We start from the raw sequence: 19781 nt of genomic DNA, 5'->3' as shown, positions 1-19781 counted from the left end.
GAAATATGTGTCCATACAAAGACTTATTTTCTAGACTGGCAGAAACATACATGTGCACAAATGTGGGTGAGGTGGTGAGAAGCAGTTTAAGAAGTAAAAACATGGCCAGATAAGGACTTGCACTCTCTTAGTTGTGACTGTGGCTACAGAGACAGGAACTCTTGAATACTCCCTGTATTGTTGGGAGATGGAGCTTCTTGGTAATTTCCCCCCTTTTCCACAGTGAAATGAAAGCTGTCCATAGAAAACAATGGAGAAATCTAGATTTTTACCATAACTCTGGATGAGAAGTGCCATTCTGTCTGCTAAGAGAAAGTAGCAGCCAAGAGAGTCCACACTTTAACTCAAACCCAACTGCTTCAAACCTACCTCCCACACCAAATTGTAAGCATCCTTCTTCTCCACTGGACACATCAATACTTCAAGCATACCGCTGTCTCTCATTAATATAAATAATTCTTGATAAATAACTAATCTGTGACCTATTGCCCTTCTGATTATGGTCTAGTCTTTATATCCTATGTTGCAGAGCATTCAGCTTGTTCCTTCTCTCCTGACTCTCTCCTCCTACTCTTTTTTGACATTGCTCCAATTCCATTAAGGCTGCTCTTTGTCAAAACTACCAGTAATCTGTCTGCTAAATCCAAAGGATTTTCCTCAGTCCTCATCCTCGGTGACATGCCTGCCTGCTTTTGATAGCATTGATCACTTCTTTACTTGACTCTCCACCCCACCTCTCCATCCCCTTTTGGTTTAGGTCTCTGTGATTTCATTCTCACAGAATGAGTCTAATCACTCTGTTTCCATACAGTGATGCTTTCCCTCTGCTTCTTTCCACTATGATTCCCCCAAGGATCTGTTTGGCACATAGGAACACTGGTATCATGTTCATGGTTCATGCTAATGTGAATGAATGAATGAATGAATGAATGAATGAAGGTTTATTTATATACCGCCGTTCCAATGATCACGGTGGTTAACAATAATAACAAAAACAATAACAATACATTATATAACATAGGAACCCCCCAAGATAACACCATACAACATCATAAAAGCCATCATTCATTCCTAACTTAAAACCAGTAAAAGCATCAGTAAAACCCACTAGCTAAAACACGATCAAACAGCATAACAGGAGCAGATAACAATTCAAGACATGGTAGGGAAAGCTTGCCGAAACAAATGGGTCTTCAAATTCTTCTTAAAGGATTCAAGGGAGAGGGCTGAGCAGAGCTCGAAAGGGAGAGAGTTCCAGGACTGCGTGGCAGCGACCGAAAAAGCCCTCTGCGCAGTTATTACAAATCTCGTCACAGGAACTCTCAGAAGTTGTCTCCCTCCTGACCTGAGAGTGCGGGGCGGATTATATGGGGAGAGGCGGTCCTCCAAGTACTCTGGGCCCAAGCCATTTAGGGCTTTATAGGTCGCGACCAACACCTTGTATTGCGCCCGGAAGCGAATAGGCAGCCAATGCAGATCTTTCAAGATAGGTGTTATGTGGCTGACCCTGGAAGAACCAGTGACCAGCCTGGCTGCCATATTCTGAACCAACTGAAGCTTCCGGGTTTGGTACAAGGGTTGCCCCATGTAGAGCGCATTACAGAAGTCAAGTCGAGAGGTTACCAGTGCGTGTACCACTGTTTCAAGGCTCCCCCGGTCCAGGTAGGGTCACAGCTGGCGTATCAGCCGAAGCTGGTAGCAGGTGCCCTTAACTGTTGCATCCACCTGAGAAGTCAGGTGAAGCGACGAGTCAAGAAGCACCCCCAAGCTGCGAACTGTGCCCTTCACAGGGAGCGTGACCCCGTTCAGGACAGGTGGACAAACCTCCTTCCCAGGACCAGGGGAACCTATCACTAGTACTTCCATTTTCTCTGGATTCAGGCTGAGTCTGTTTTCCCTCATCCAGCCCATTACCGACTCCAGACAGGCATTGAGCGGAGAGATGCCATCCCTAGTCACTGCAACAGTCGGAGACACAGAGAAAACTATTTGGGTGTCATCAGCGTACTGATAACACCGCGCCCCGTGTCTCCAGATGATCTCTCCCAGCGGCTTCATGTAAATGTTAAATAGCATAGGGGACAAGATCGCTCCCTGAGGGACCCCAGATATAAGGGCCCTCTTGTCAGAGCGACAGTCCCCCAGCTCCACCATCTGGAATCGACCCGAGAGGTAGGAACGGAACCACTGCAAAGCAGTGCCCCCGATACCCAACTCCCCCAGGCGCTCCAGAAGGATACCATGGTCGATGGTATCGAAGGCCGCTGAGATGTCCAAGAGCACTAACAGGGACACGCTACCCCTGTCCATGCCCAGACGGAGATCATCAACTAAGGCGACCATGGCAGTCTCAACCCCATAGCCCGCCCGGAAGCCGGTTTGAAATGGGTCTAGATAATCCGTATCCTCCAAGACCCTCTGAAGCTGGAAGGCAACCGCCCTCTCGATCACCTTCCCTAGAAATGGCAGCAGTGACACAGGCCGATAATTGTTCCGAATTAGGGGGTTTAGGGAGGGCTTTTTTAACAAAGGTTTGACAATGGCCGTTTTAAGATTAGATGGAAAACAGCCCTCCCTAAAAGATGAATTGATAATACGGCGCAACATTTCTGTTGTCGCCGTTCCCCCTTGAACTGCCAGCCAAGAAGGGCAGGGATCGAGAGAGCAGGTCGTCTTCTTCACACTATTGAGGATCCTGTCCACATCCTCGGTACTAACAGACTCAAACTGATCCAGTATAACTGAGTCCACGGAAGCACCGGACACCTCTACTCTTGATTCTGATCCAATAACAGCGTCGAGATCTGCCCTTAGCCGAGAGATTTTATCCGCGAAGAAGTTATTAAATTCGTCACAGCAGGTTTTAGATGACTCCAATAGTGGGTTCAGGGGGGGGGGGGGGAGCCAATTGAGTGAGCTCTCTCACAACCCTGAACAGCTCTGCTGGACGCGACTCCGTGGACGCAATACGTGCAGCATAGAAAGAATTCTTAGCTGCACCTATTGCCACTCCGTAGGCCTTCAAATGAGACTCTAGGAGTGTCTTGTCGGTTAAGGCTTCCAATGACTGATCTGGGATCTGAATAGTGATTAACCAAGTGCAAGTCCAGCGACAGAGAGTTCAGCATGAGTACAATGTTATTTATATTGAACTGTTATGGTTCCATTGTCTTCTAATATTGTTAAAAAATTTGGGTTCTTTCTGTGGCAGCTGGCATACATCTAAACACCTGGGGAGTGACTTGAGATTCTTTTAATTTCATGCTTAGTCAAGTTTAAAAGTCATTAACAGGAACTCTCTCACTGGAAACATCAACTTCTGGGAATTGTTTTGATGGGAGAAGAGAGGCTTCCCTCACCACTAGTGGGACAATATTTCTAGTGCATGTTGGGAAGATCCATGCTCCCTGAATCTTGCTATTATTTTATATTTCTTGGATAGCTTAAAGGGTATAGGATATCTTGTTGGGTCTGCTTCCAAATAAAGCTTCACTTCCCAATACACATCCTATCTGGAATGATTTTTCTCCGATGAAGAATTGTAATTCAAAGCCTTGCACAAAAATTTGTGCCTTTTTGGCCTATTGCTGTACTAAAATAAAGGTATTGCTGTACTAAAATAAGATTTTGGAATTTGTCATAAGGTCAACATGACTAACTCGAACAAACTGAAAAACAGAGGTTATTGGCTATATTTAGGCCTGTGTTTCAGTAATGTATCTGACATTTTCTTCATAGTTTGATCATTTGGTGGTCACAGCCCCACTTATTTGAATGCCAGTGGTTTCATTTATGAGAGAAAAAATAAACATATTTAACAAAACATAATCAAGGTGTAGAGCAAATCATAACTTTGAGTTTACCTAACAGTTTTTTCTCCTGTTCAGTAGTTTGACAGTATTTACCATTTAAAACCTAGAGATGGGAGCTGTGTGAGAGACGATCTGCTTACTAGGATCTGTTTTTACGGACAGAGAGAAATTTTGTTCTCTCACAGAAAAATCAATCTGGTGTTGTAGGTTCGCTATGGGTAAAAGAAATTACAGCTTCTCCTTTAATTTGTTTTCTGACCTCTACAGTTTAGAAAATACACACTAACTCTTACTACCTAATATTCCTGCTAGAACCAGAAGTGTTGATTTCCACCCTGACTTCTGAAAAGATCACGGATAAGGCAAAACACTGTTATCAGCAAAAGTGGCCAGCTTCTTTCTATCTGTTTCTGAACCTATTCATTAGTATTTTCAATGAGATCTCAAATAAAGTGAAGTTAGGATCTTATCACTCTTTGCAGTATGTTAAATATCTATGCAACATCACTGCCTCAGCCTGGAAAATGGAATTTTCACTGAACAGTCAAACACCCAAACTTTTAAAATATAAAGGTTATCCAGATGTGAAAAACAGCATTTCCCCATTTCTCCTAACCTCATTTACTGGAGGGGAAAGAACTCACAGCAAAATAGCTTATCAATATGTAGCAGCCAGGCAGCCAGAAGTATGGCATAATTATCTTTGCAAGAATGCTTTTTAATACTCATGCATCACTAAGACTAGCTAAAGTAATTCCCCCCTCTCTCTGCAGGTTAGTTACATTAAATCATTTAAAAATGTTTATGCTGGAAACAGTATATTCGTATTGAGTACATATGATCTTGGAGGTCCTAAGCAGTAGAATTTCTTGCAAAATATAAAAAAGCTGATGCAAACCTCTTCAGATTGTTCACTAGCGTAGCAGGAATACTGAAAGCCAACACTCTGTGCCTATTCCAATCATTTTTGTGAAACCCCAAAATAGTCTCATAAAAACTGATCAATGCCAAAACCACATATCAGAAGCCCAAAGAAAGAAAATGTGGAAGAAAACCTAGGAGGCACTCTTGAAAATGACAACCATATGAGACAGACACAGAGGAGAAAAGAATACAAACCTACAGTACAACCACCTTGTGACCTTGGCTGGTTCATGTTTTGAGATGTTATTTTTGGTTACTACACTCTCAGACTCAGAAGGCACCACAACAGTAGTTTTATATGCTAAAGTGATTTCTGAGGAAACAGGAGTATGATTTCTTCTTCCTAGGGAATTCTGGGCTATTAATCTGTGCTTACAATGTTCTCAATCTCTTTGTTTATGTGCAGACATGCATGTTAAACAGTTCTGGTAGGGAAGAAGCTTCCAACAAGATAAGCACAATTTCTAGTGCTTAACACATACAATAGCCTTGGAAAGAACAGACAGTGTGTTTTTCGTAGAAGATATTTTTTTGAACAAAATTATCTGGATTCCTCATGCACTTTCTCTTCTCAAATGTGTTCTGCATGTGGAAACCCTGAAAGACAATTTCCTGGCTTAAATGCTACTGTAACTGTAATGACGAGTTCAGGAGTACTCCCAAGCTGAGAACTTTGTCCTTTAGGGGAAGTGTGACCCTGTCCAGGACTGGTTGACAAATTTCCTTCCGCGGACCTGGAGTTCCTATTGCTAGTACCTCAGTTTTCTCTGGATTCAGCCTAAGTTTGTTTTCCCTCATCCAGCTCATTACTGACTCAAGGGAGGCATTCAGAGGAGAGATGCCATCCTTAATCACTGCAACAGTCGGAGACATAGAGATAACACCGCGCCCCATATCTCCGGATGATCTCTCCCTGCAGCTTCATGTAAATGTTAAATAGCATGGAGTACAGAATGGGCCCTGAGGAACGCCAGATGTCAACTCTCTTTTAGAAGAGCAGCTGTCCCCCAGCATCACCATCTGGATTCTGCCCAAGAGGTAGGACTGGAGCCACTGGAGCACAGTGCCCCCAATACCTAGTTCCATCAGGTGTTCCAGAAGTAAACCATGGTCGATGGTATTGAAGGCTGCAGAGATGTCCAAAAGCACCAGCAGGGCCACACTTCCCGTCGATGCCCAGACGGAGATCATCAACTAAGGTGACCAAGGCAGTCTCAACTCCGTATCCAGCTCTGAAGCAGGTTTGAAATGGGTCCAGATCATTGGTTTCATCCAATACAGCTTGGAGTTGGATGGCAACTGACCTCTCGATCACTTTGCCCAAGAATGGTAAGAGGGAAACCAGTCTATAATTATTTAAAATCAGGTGATCAAGGGAGGGTTTTTTCAACAATTGTGTTGGCCCATGGGTGGGAAATATCTAGTGATTCTCCAAATGTTGCTAAACTGCAACTCCCACCAGCCCTTGCCTGCAAACTCAGTGGTGAGGTATTTTAAGAGATGGGGTTCAACAACATCGGGCAGTCCACAAGCTGACCACCCTTTCCAGGTGTAGCAGATTGCAGAATTCAGACCATAGATGAGGATAACCAACATAACCAGTGGGCCAATCACCTTAGCTTCTTGGATCACTGCAAACTACATGTTGGCTTGCTTTCCGTGAACATGAGATATTTGACACACCCCATGGAAGTTTAAAATTAACAACAACTGATACCATGCTTGAAGTATGGTAACTCATACTTTAATTTTTAACTTACTGCATGTTTTGACTAAAATCAAGCACAAATTAAGTACTCACTCAAATAAACAGAAGAGAAGCACCTAACATCTCCTGGACTGCCTTCTATATGTAAGTTCAGAACTGCATTTTATATTTCTTGTTCTACTTTAAAATAGCATGTCAAATTTTTATAACCTGCACACACATATCCAATGAAGCTACCAGGATAAAGAGGTTCCATTGCCGAACCCAAAGGGTACTCAGCAATAGATCCTCTTCATCCTGGAGAGAAGTGACCAGCGGGGTGCCACAGGGTTCTGTCCTGGGCCCAGTGCTATTCAACATCTTTATCAATGACTTAGATAGAGTAGGGGGCATGCTTATCAAATTTGCAGATGACACCAAATTATGAGGAATATTTAATACCTCAGGGGACAGGATGAAAATTAAAAATGACCTTAATTAGAAAGATGGGCCAAAGCTAACAAAATGAATTTCAATACAGAGAAATGTAAGGTACTGCACTTAGGGCAAAAAAAATGAAATGCATAGATATAGGATGGGGGACCTGGCTTAAGGAGACTATGTGTGAAAGGGATCTAGGAGTCCAAGTAGACCACAAGCTGAACATGAGTCAACAGTGTGATGTGACTAATAATAATAATAATAATAATAATAATAATAATAATAATAATAATACAATTTATTTATATCCCGCCTCTCTACAAAATGCAATCGAGGAAGTTTACAAGATTAAAAATATACAGTCCGAATCCTCACCCCCCTTAAAATACAATTAAACAATGTAGAATTTAAAACATACTTAAAAACAATACAATAACTGTGGTGAAGTCAGAGGTTAGCAATTAGATTTTCCAATAATAATAAAAAGGCCAATATGATTCTAGGCTGCATCAACAGAAATATAGTGTCTAGATCAAGGGAAACAATAGTGCCACTCTATTCTGCTTTGGTCAGGCCTCACCTGGAATACTGTGTCCAGTTCTGGGCACCATAATTCAAAAAGGATGTTGAGAAGCTGGAGTGTGTCCAAAGCAGGGCAACAAAAATGGTGAAGAGTCTGGAAACCATGCCCCATGAGGAGCGACTTAGGAAGCTGGGTATGTTTAGCCTGGAGAAGAGCTGGTTAAGAGGTGATACGATAGAGCTGTTTAAGTATTTGAAGGGACGGCATATTGAGGATGGAATAATCTTGTTTTCTGCTGCTGCAGAGACCCGGAGCAATGGATGCAAACTGCAGGAAGAAATTCCACCTCAACATTAGGAGGAAATTTGTGACAGTGAGAGCTGTTCGACAGTTGAAAGCTTTCATGGCCAGCATCCATAGTTTTTTGTTGTTTTTTGGGGCTATGTGGCTGTGTTCTGGAAGAGTTTATTCCTGATGTTTCACCAGCATCTGTGGCAGGCATCCACAGATGTTGCCAAAATGTCAGAAAGAAACTCTTCCAGAACAAGGCCACACAGTCCAAAAAACCCCTCTAAAGACTAAAAATCAATTTATCAGCCAGCTCCAACCTTTCTATCTGTTTCATCCTTACAAAGATGGGACTTGGGTCTTCATGAGACTTCGAATACAGCTTTACAGAAATGCCTCAGGAGACACCCTGGTCTTCACGCAGAAATGTTCTAACTCAGGAAGGTTACAGACCGCCAAAAAATACGTATGGAATACGTATTAGGGTTAGGAAGGGGCGGTGCTTCCGCACCCCCCTAACCTTAGTACGTATTCCATATGTACAACATGGTGGTGCCCCTTCCACATGGGGGCCACCATGTTTACGTATCGGATGCATAGCGTCCAGACGTGTCGCGGCGCCTATGATGTCACGAATGCGCCAGCAGCGCCTCACGACGTCACAGAGGCGCCGCAAGAAGGAGCTCCATTTTGGAGCTCCTTTTTTGCTCTGCGCGGGAGCCGCGCGGTGTGGCTGCTGCAGCTCTCGCACGGAGCAAACGGCGGCGGCAGACCGCCTCAAAGCGGCGGTCTATAACCCGTCTCAGTCTTTCTCAACCTTTTTCAACCTGGATGAATCCTTGAAATAATGGTCAGACCTCAAGTAACCTTTACATAAACATTATCTACCGCTCACAATTTTTTAAAAATGTTTTTTAACAACCCCCCCCTCCCCCAATCACACTATTTCACAGAACCCTTAGCAACCTCTTCAGTGGACTGTGGTTGAGAAACCCTGCTCTAGTTGCTGCTGTTTCCTTCAGGTCACACACAAATGCTTGCTGGTGGCAACTGTCACAGAGCTGGGGGGGGATGGGTTCCTGTGGTATCTGTGCAAGAGTTAAATTGCAGATTCTGCCATTTTCTAATAACAAGACACGGCATCCTCTTGCACTTAATGGGTTGGCTAACAGAAAACAGGGCATTGCCCTCAAATCAATTCTGTGCTTAATATAGCTATGGTTTTTTTGGCTTCTGTAGAGGTGTAATGTCATCACCATTCCCATGTAGAAGAAAAATAAACAAACAGCCACCAGATCCTATCTGATCTTGGAATCTAAGCAGGGTCAGTGATAGTTAGTACTTGTATGGGAGACCACTAATGAAAGCCAGGTGCTGTAGGCTATATTTCAGAGGAAGTAACTGGCAAAACCACCTTCGAGTATCTCTTGCCTAAGAAAACCCTATGAAATTCATGGGGTCACTGTAATTCGACAGGCAACTGGAAAGCATACGCACACACACACACTAAGTTTTATTGGTGCTTATTTACTTTGTGCTTCATGATAATGGAGCCAAAACTAAGGGAGAATTTAGGAATTAAGCTATGAGAAATAATATTAATGGTAGATGATGAATGCAAGCACAATTAGTTCATCCAAGGGGTAAAAAAACATATGGAGTGAGTTATGCTGAAATGCACACCAAACCCAAGTAAAATTATTTCCAGAGATGCAGCTATTTCAAGTACAAGACTATTTCAGGCATATGGAGGGAACTAGGATTATGACCCAAAATGAACATGCAAAAACGGTAAGCAGCACTTACTATTTTTATATTCAATTAGAGATTTCTCATGAAACTGGCAGCGTTCTTGTCTGATGATTCAGCCAGATTCTATCAAAATAATCCTTTATCATTTTCTCCTCAGGGCCATGAAAGCTGCCCCTTTGAACTATACGCTCATGAAAGTTATTTTAGAACATGTTACAAAAACCTACATCCCTTTTGCTCTCAGGACCCAGGACATTACCAAAGATGTGGCATGGTTTTTAAAAGGGGAAAAAGTCACAGCTATTTTTCTAAGACATATTTATCATAAGATAGATATGCCTTTTAAAGTTTGTAGATCTATAATATGAGTGGAACCTGGGTTCTGGGGTGCTATTTAAACTGTAAAATTTAATATTACATCTGACGTTATACTTCCCTGTTCACTTTTTATAGAAAGGGAAGCTGAGAAATGACTTGGACATGCTCTGTAATCTAGTTCAGCTATTTATGAGACCGGCACGCCAGAAAGCCCACAGGATTCATGTTAGGTTCACAAGTCTTGCTTGCTCCTGATGATATTTACAAAATAGTATTATTGAAATGTAACACACATGTGTGCACATACACGCCCAGTTTAAAGATGAAAATGTAAGATCATGGGCTGGATCCAAAGATTTCTACCTCTGACAGCAGAGCTACTTCCATGGCTGATGATTATTTCTTCTGCGAGAAAAAAGGAACCTTTGGATTCAGTTCCACCCCATTGCCCAGTTTTCTCTCTGCTATTGGAAATATAAATTAAATAACTATACTAATCAAACAGTACTTATGACGATGATCTGTGTCAACATTTATCATCATAAATGTGCTTTATTATTTGTTATCAAATATTTAAGATGGCTATCACACAACTGTAAGGCATTTGTAAGGTAAAATCAGAAATTGATATTTTGATCTATATATATGAAAAATAAACTTAGGCCAAACTCCAGAGAGGAAAATCTGCTGACAGAACTGCTTTCTTTCTGAGAATCCAGAAGAGGTGAGATTCCTTTGCCACAGCAGGCTTCTACAACCCCACAATTTACTGTGAAGAGCTGTACAAATCTTTGTGGCAGGTTTTTGGCCACCATCAATTGCTGAGAGGGAAAGAAAGCTGGATTTAGATCTTAGTTCTCAAAATGTATTTAACAAAGTCCACTTTGTCTCAGATGAAAATAAGACTTTTTAAAAAGACAATGAAGCAAGAATGTAGATGGGTGTGGGGGGTATGACATTATTCCCCCAATGAGAATTTTGCCCCTCGATTGAGATTTCCTTTAGCCTCCAAATTTCTATCATTTCAGAAAATGAGATATTGAAAATCGTCCACACCTAGAACTCTTACACTTCTGTGTTTGCTTTTTCTTGACAACTTTGCCTGCTCTTTTTCTTTCAACACCTAAACTGTATTTTTAAATGCTCAACTGTAGTTTTAACTTGCTGGATAGTGAAGGGAAATTTCATGCCGGGAGGAGGGGGATTCTTATGGGAAGGAATACTCTCATTGTACCCCTCCCCATAGCTAGACCCTGCGCAGGTTTAGATACTGCTGACAGTATACAGTACTAATTTAAAAAATACCCTGGCCTCATCTCTAACTGCTGAAGCATGAGAGCATGACAGACCACATGAACTAGTGACTACATCACATGTTCTGAAATAACAACCCCTTGCTGAATTCTGCAAACTGGCGAAGGACCAATTCATACAACCAGGCAACCACTAAGTGACCACATGAAATCCAAACTAGGAAGACACTTCTCTATAGGATGAGCTTCTCGGTGCAGCAAGACATTCAGATCTGCCAGTTCCACCAGAGCCATACAGAACTATTGTTATCTAGTAAAGGTTTGGTGAAATTTGTATGGTAGGCAACTGGTCTGCTTAGTGACATAAGATGATCTGCATTTTCTCTTTAAATTTTATTCCAAAAAACCAAGGGAGATAAAAGGGGGGTGAGGGGGAGTGACAAGTCAAAGCTAAATACTACAATTGAATGTTTTACCAAACATGTTAGCTAAACCATAGTTTAAATTAAATTTTAATTTGTTAAAAAGGTTAAGGTGTTTAAAACATTAATAGGAAACAGAGAACTGTAAATATTAACAGAAACAGAATTTATTCGCAATCCATAGGTCCTCTCTGACTAAAGAAATTAAAGTAACAATGATTTCCACTCACCTCTGTTAAACCAGAGACCTCTCCCTTGGCAAATGGCTTAGAGATAGAAGGGGTGAACACTCTAGCATCTGACACTGGCTGTCCCTTCATAAAGTGCTTCCCTGCTTCAAAAATGTCCACTTCCACCATTTTACCCATGAATTCAGGGTTCTTTGGCACGAGAACCTTTAAAAGAATGGAACAGACAACTTTTTCTAAGTGGAACATTTAAAGATCTTTGGATTTTACCTTTTAAAAGGGGATAAGTAAATATAAAACATGCCCCACTCAAATTTCAATTATTAATGTAGATTAATTTAATTTTTTTAAACATCTTTATCTGCCTCACCTATAGCATTAGATTTACTTATAGTTTGAGTAAAACATATTTTTTATGATTCAGATGGCAAATTACAAATACATATGCACAAAGCAGAAAAGCATTGGAATAAAATTTATTCCATGGCTGTCAGCCTCTGAACTAAAAAGAGTGAAATAGTGCCATCTAAATAAGTATTAGTCAAGGACAAGGACAGCCCCATAGGATGAGTATCAGACTTTTTGAAGACAGCTGTAAGTCAAAAGAAATGGAAGAACTACCATAATCTTCATACCAGTTTTCTCCTAGATGGAGCCCTTCAGATATACTGTACTGAAAATCTTACCATCCTAGCCAGGACGTCCACTGATCAAGGGAATGAGTGGGTGTAACGGACCCCGTCTTAAAGATGGCAGACGCTTGGGCTTTACTTATCCCACCGCTGCCACCAATTATGTAACGGTTACCCTTTTCTTTATGGCTGGCGGTAGGGTCTTTTCTTTATATAGTAGCGTGGAGCTGAGATGTATGACTGACAAACTTTTATGTAAACCAAAATATAAACTTTATTAAACAGAATGGTTGAACATCTCCTTCTTGAACTGAATGATATTATGTAATTGCTAGTTCAGGCACAGGTTACTTAGTTACACTTGTATTATTTGACTCGGCTACTGTCACTTTACTTTTCCCTAGATATCCCTCTATCACCTAGAGACTTTCCTGCCTCTCTTTAGACAGTTCGTTCTCTTAACTCAGCCACCAAGGCTAACCATATCCCGCAGGATATTATACTCCAGTCCCTCCCTCTCCTAGAGGTCTGGCAGTGCAACGGTAGGGAGCCCTTTCTACACAGACTCTACCCCTAACCGTCCTTCTCGAGTCCTGGAACGGCCTCCCTCTCAGGATTCCAGCCCCTAACTAACACATTCCCTCAGGAACTCCTGGATCTCAGTCCTCTCTCCCCAAGATTCTAAACCCTAACTGCTGTTCTAAACTCTCCCGGTTCCAACTGACTCCCCAACTGTCAGTTCGGAATCTTCAAAAGTTCCAGCCTACAGGCTATTGGCTGGCCCTCAGCTGCCTTCTGATTGGACAGCTGGGAGTGCTCTCCGTTACAGTGGGCGTATCACATCTGGAGGGCATCGGGTAGAAGCAGTCTGTTTGATTATTATACAGCTATACAATTACTGAACATACTTGCCAAAAACTGATCCAAAAAACTTGATTGACTTATACATGGGTCAATACAGTAAAGCTTCTAGAAAAAATTGCGGCAGCAGCCCTTTGAGATTTCCTTGCCATGATGGTGAGAACTGAGGGGGTCAGTATTTCTTTTTCAGTAGGCTCTCCCCGAATGGATCAAACCTTTGCCATAGTCTCAACCCCATTTTCTCCACTACAGCAGGAAATCTCAAAAAGACACTGCCATGACAGAGAGAGGGAGGTTGGTGCTTCTTTTATCACAGGTTATCGTAGAATGGACTCTTCATCACCTGCCCTCAGTCGTCTGCAGCCTGTCCTCTTGTCATTTCCTCTTTTTTCTCTCCATCTTCTGTGAGGAGACAAGCAAGCTGGCTGCATACCTGAGGGAAGGCAGTGAAGAGGAGCTGGAGAAGGCAGGCAAAAGATGAGAAATTGCAATGGTCTTTTCTGCAGGTAGGGATGGGGTTGAGCAGGCACAGGCACCGTTTGCCTTTTCAATCCAACTCCCAAGCTCTGAAAGACAGGAAGCCAAGAATCCTTCTTGGAGACTTGTTGAAAGCTCTTTACTAGGAGGGGGGAGCTCTTACCATAATCTTTCCCGAGAGAACCTTAAAAAAGCACCAACCCCCTCTACTGTCTCTGGTGGCCTTTTGCAATGCTTGGGAGGAAACATCACAGCAATGGCAGCTCTCTACCATTTCCCCCACAGCAGAGAAGTGACTTCTGTCCACTGTGCTGGAGAAATGCCAGAGAGCTACCATGGATCCAAGGAGCCCTGTTCTGAGCCCCAATGTTTTATCACTGATTTATCTATGAGTCATATCAAAATCCATAATTTTGGCCCCCAAACCTCTCCTTGACTTAAACTTGAGATCAACTTGTACATGAGTATCTACACTTTATGATTATTACAGTTGGAATGGAAAGAGAGAGAGAGAGAAAGTAAGTATATTTCTCTTGCTTGTACATTACCTGCTCATAGAATCGATTGTGAGCAACATAAAACTTGGAATCAAATGACTCTTCTGTCACAAGAACTTTCTGTCTCTCTCCAACCTATGGGGGAAAAAGGTAGGAGGCAATGAATTGAGGAGTAAACTGTAAATTATCCTCTGAGATATCAAGAAGCTTTCCCATAGAAATTGCATACAGTTGCTGGGATAATTTGCCACTGAAAAAAAGGTAACAGAGCAATGATTATTAGATATATGCAGAGTTTGAATTCAGTGTGAACTTCAAAAACTATATCATTGCACCATAGATGAAGATTTCAAAGAAATAGCCATGTTATCTGGAAAATCAATATACAAAGTGATCTAGTAGCACCTTTGACACTAAGTGAAAGAAAGCATGAGCTTTCGTTGACTTGAGCCTACTTCCTCAGAAGCACAGGGTGGAAGCATATTCCAAAACGTATTCCACCAAAAAACCCCACAATCACGTATAACTCTTGCTTATACTACCAGAAATGTGAAGTTGAAGGCTTTCAGGGCCAGCATCCATAGTTTTTTGTGATTTTTTTCAGGCTGTGTGGCCGTTTTGGAAGTGTTTATTCCTGATGTTTCATCAGCATCTTTGTCATTCACAAAGACTATTGCACTCACAGAAAGACCCTGAGTGAAAGATCCTTTTATTCGTAAACTGTGAATGAATGAAGTCTGGATGATTATTACCTGACTTGGCCTTATTTAGACTGACAGAAGTCCCATTGATTTCAGTGCGCAATCTATGCTAAATATAACTATGCCTGGATCCAATCTAAAGTCTGTAAATGAACAATAAGAAAATGTCAGACAAAGCCAACTCTATCAAATATGAAAAACTAGAGGAAAAAAGATCACACACAAGACTATGATTTTAAAATGAGAAATATTTCTAATGACTAAAAAAAGACATTGCCCTCAAACACCTTTATGTTTATTGCCACAATGTTACATTGAGTTAACTATTGTAATTTCATAAAAAGTATGATCCAGAATTTATTTCAAGTTAATGAAAATTATAACCTCTCCCTTTCAATTCCTCATTGAAAACAAGCAGCACGTATAAAATATTTACTCCAAACAGTATGGTAGTTTTGTAAACTGCTTATGCAAATATGTGTTTTTAGGCTTATGTAAATATATGCTTTTAGGCTCATCAGAATCTCTTGCATTTGATAGGATATGTACACTTTTACACATATACAGTCAGCCTTCCATATCCATGGATTCTACAACCACGGATTCCACCATCCATGGCTTGAAAATACACACACACACACCAAAAAGCAAACCATGATTTTGCCATTTTATATAAGAAACATAATTTTACTACATCATTGTATACAATGGGACAGCACGTATGGATTTTGGTATCCAAGGGGATTCCTGGAACCAAACTGCAGCACATATCAAGGGTCCACTGTACAAGTTCTTAACAATTAAAGGAAAACACTCCTGTAACAAATCCAGAAGAGTTCCCACAATCTGTAGAAGGTGGAGCTAAACAAAGCTCATATGGAGAAGCTGTATGAGAAAGCAGGTGTGGGCTGAGGGCCAATTTTTTGACATGGGATCCTCTTGAAAGAAGATATTACCCCAAAAGACTGAAAATGCCAACAAACAAAATTTAAAATAATCTAGAAGTGGCTGAATATCCATTTCTAACAACCACTCTTGGAGACTTCTGAGTGATGTGATTCACCTCTTTTGGCCAAAAAAGGGCAGTCTGGGCAGTTTAGTGGGTTCCGAGATCTACAGAAACAGTCTGGCAAAGGTAGGGGCAAAGGGTTCCAATGCTGCACTTTAGCCATCTTAAGTGAAAAGTATATATCTGGATGCAATTGTTTTGTCTGAACATAGCATTCCTTTTGACTCACTGACTCTGCCTGGAAACTTTGGCTCCAACATACAGCATAACTATCTCAGCCCCCACAGGTAATCAAGATGGCTGGTTGGGGTTGCTGTAAATGGGACCCAATCCACAGAAATCTGGGCTATAAAAGTATAGTTATTTTGAATTTAAAGTCTCCATTTCTGAGGCCAAAGATGTTTCAAAAGTGAGCAGCTGGAATTTGGAACAAACCACGTTTTTAATATTGAATCCTTGAGAAATCATATCTCTTCTCCTTGGATTATGCAGTTACTAGTCTATCAGAATATAAATCGATAAATACTGTACCATCAATTGTTTTCTCACCTAGATTTACCCTGAATACCCGGAAGCTAAGCAGGGTCAGCCCTATAAGTACTTGGATAGGAGACTACCAATGAATACCAGGTACTCTGGGCTATATTTCAGAGGAAGGAACTGCCAAAACTACCTCTGAGTATTCTTTGCCTAAGAAAACCTCATAAAATGGAGTTGCCATAAGTCAACTGGCGACTTGAAGGCATGCATGCACATGCACTGGGCTTAGTGCCTGATACATACATCAGCCTTCCTCAACCTAGGCTCTGGATGCTTTTGATCACAATTCCCGTTCTTTCTAACCAGAAAAGCCAATGATCGCTAACAGTCAGGAATTAAGAGAGCAGTAGGTTAAAAGATATGGAAGAAACCAGGGTGAACTATGTGATAATTAGCCTTCTCAATACAGGAAATGTTAATCAGAACATAAATTCATTAATGGCTTGTTGTAGCTTATGTTTTTGGATTTAAGAGGCCTTAACTAACTGCTAAATGAGCTTCAGAGATCTTAGAGCTGGAATTTGAAGTCATATTCATACTGCCTACATGCCTACATCTTTTAAATTATACCTTATAGCAGAAATGTAAATGAATCTTCATCTCAACAGAAAGAGGTTGGACAAATATTTGTTTATGTTGTACATTATTAAATGCCAAAAACTATGGGATAATGTGCAACTATATAACATATTCTGTGTACAGTGTACATAACTACACAAAATGTATAGCATTTGTATTGCTGCGCACACAGCCCCCAATGTTCTCCTCCTCACCCTCATTTAGCAAAATAGATCTGATCTAGGCAACAGATGCACACAGTGCAAACCTCCATCTTTTCAAGTATTTCCTTGCCTGGCTTCAGGCTGGAGAAGCAGGAAGGATTAAACAGAAGTCAAAGAAAGCCAGGCTTGAATAGCATCTACTTAGCATAACAAAAGGAGGTGCCTCAGTTGTTCAGCATTGGGCAATGCATCTCATTAAATACAAGTGAAAGAACAATTATTTAGGCCCCCTATGAATACAGTTTGGCGCTGAGATAGATATCAGAGAGAAATAGCATGGCCATTCTGCAGGGAGAGCTTCTGCTTTCCCAGCCCAGCAATTCTGCTTCAGGGTAAATAGCCCACTTCCATTACTGTGCACCTGCATCTGACTGCTTCATTTTGATTTGGTCTCCTGCTGTGAAAATGTCGCTTCTTCAAGCAGCACATCTAAGCCTGAAATGCAGTTCATATGAAAATCATATTCAGAGATGTCAGTGGTGACCTAAAAATGACAACTGGGCCTCAGTCTATCTGCTTCTTTTAAAATTCATTTGTATTTGACTGATTTTCACTTCTATACTGTTGCTCATGTTTTCTATAATGGGATAATAAAATTAAATTATAATGCTTGTCATGCTACCAAACCATGTTATTTTTAACAAGAGATATTTTTAAAAAAACTCTTAAAGAGTTAAGTTTATCCCTTATGGTTTATTTTCCCAAAGGGTTGCCTCTTTTGATTTGTTTTACAGAATCATGCTATTGAGATGGACAGATAACCAAAGGATGTCAAATTGAAGAATTGCAATAAAATATAAAAATTAACATAAAACTTATAATGTGCCAACTTTATTGTCTATAACATCAGTAGGCATTCACAATATAATTTTAAAAATTACTTTAATACTGATAAAGTAACCACATCAAATATTCTATCACCACTTCCATAAATACATATGCAATAAATACAAAAGTCTACAAAAAACAATTCAGTATAACTATTTGGAGCTAAAAATTACTATGAAACCTAACCGCATTCATTCATTTTCCAGATATACCTAACATATATGGATTAGTACACAAAAATCGGATGTATTACAAGAGTAATAAAATTACTGCATTAAGACTTTGATTTTGATGGTTTTCCAGATATTCTGAAAATTGGTCCAACACAAGTAAAGGTTCCTGATGTATTATAGTTTTCACATGCTTGTCTGATTCTCAGCAAGTCGGTAAGTGTAACCACTAGTAATATTTGCCATATTCAACTGAACCACAATTACTTATTGTGGGCCTGCTGTACTTTTCTACTTACAGGCAACCTCGACCCTTGCAATTCTTAACAGATTATGTACTAGGTCTTGATTTCTTTCTGGCACAGTACCATACATGTGGCCTACTAATGAGCATGCTGGAATAAATGCACACTGGAATAAGAGGCAATACAAAGAAGAAATACTTTATATAATCAGAAAATGATTTTTAAAGAGTTCTTGAATTATGTGACAATTAAAGCACATATTTCATATTTTGTCCAGAAAAAACACCAAAACATTTTTCTCAAGCTCACCAATTGTTTAGTTTTTTTAAGCTACTCTATTAAAGAAAAGATATGACATACTGCATTTTTAGTGCTGGCGGGTGTTCCTCTGCCACGGATCGTGCACCAGGCTTTACTGGCCAAGTCAAGAGAAAATGCTACCAAGTGTTGAGTTGTCTTCCAAACTCCCTTCTACAACCATGCAGACATCTTTCTTCCTTTCACGAACTTTGGTTAGTGCTATCAAGAGCTAGTATGTTATGTTCATGGCACAATACCAGAGTCTGTAACCACAGTTAGAAGCAGATTTGCTTGGGAACATATGTAACACTATGTGGCTTTGAAATGAAATGGAATAATCCTTGAATGTGAAAGAAAATATCCAAGTTGAAAGACCACTCACAAATATCTGGATAACTGGGCCATGTTATACCTACAGTTAACCAAAGCAGGGCTGTCTTTTGATGCTGCTGTAACACTAGTGTATGGAAAAGTTCCTTGCACTAGAACAATAATGTTCTCCTGACTGTATGTTTCTCATTCGTTTCAATTGCATTTGTATGGAACGGCCTGACAGATTGTGATCTTCATGGTCAAAAAGGCCCAGCTTCAGAAGACACATTTTGACTTCTGTGTTGTCTTGATTTATGTATTTGGCTGTGAGATTAAGTTTGGTCTTTGGGGAAAATGGATCTGGCATTAGACAAGAGTAAAAGTAAGACAAAGAGCAAACACTAGAAGGTGAAAAATGCCTAGAATACTATACAGCCTGTATCTATTAATATTAATCAAGACTGAGAAAATACTTACTTGGTGGCACTTTAGCTCCATATCTGACTTGCCCAATCTGATATACTAAAGGGAGATGGATGAAAAGCACTGCAGCAGGCATCAGTACCTGGCATCCTCAGACACAAAACCTCACAACTACAATAGGGCTACTGTTGATGCTTGCCTTAGGACCCCCATGGGGAAATCAAATTAAACTAGCACTCTGAGTAGCAGGGGGTGGCTAGGTCCAGCTGCCATATTCATTTCTCACAATCTCATTGACATGGCCTCACTCCAAGGCCCTGTGTGAAAAGTGTGGATAAATTCAGCATACCCCAAGGGTATTTGCAATGCTGTTCAGAAGCTGCTCTCTGGTTTCCC

At 40.8% G+C, this 19781-nt stretch overlaps 1 protein-coding gene across 3 annotated transcripts in view; it reads right to left on the bottom strand.

The window, feature by feature from the left end:
• Window positions 1-19781, bottom strand: part of LOC149317087 (threonylcarbamoyladenosine tRNA methylthiotransferase-like) — a 319318-nt gene that overhangs the window by 10851 nt on the left and 288686 nt on the right. For 2 of the 3 annotated variants that reach the window (XM_089516835.1, XM_089516836.1), the window contains exons 13-14: window positions 14127-14210; window positions 11651-11815 (exon numbers count right to left, since the gene is read on the bottom strand). The exons of the other annotated variant lie outside the window; for it this stretch is intronic. In XM_089516835.1, the coding sequence (XP_089372961.1) occupies window positions 11651-11815; window positions 14127-14210 (249 nt within the window). The remainder of the gene's footprint in view (window positions 1-11650; window positions 11816-14126; window positions 14211-19781) is intronic. 3 annotated transcript variants of the gene reach the window in all.

This window comes from Sceloporus occidentalis, unplaced genomic scaffold (assembly GCF_023333645.1).
Source record: "Sceloporus occidentalis isolate IW3139 unplaced genomic scaffold, rSceOcc1.0.p SCAF_3, whole genome shotgun sequence".
Lineage (NCBI taxonomy): Eukaryota > Metazoa > Chordata > Lepidosauria > Squamata > Phrynosomatidae > Sceloporus > Sceloporus occidentalis.
The sequence above is the reverse complement of the archived record's forward strand: the minus strand, read 5'-3'. Positions and strand labels throughout refer to the sequence as shown.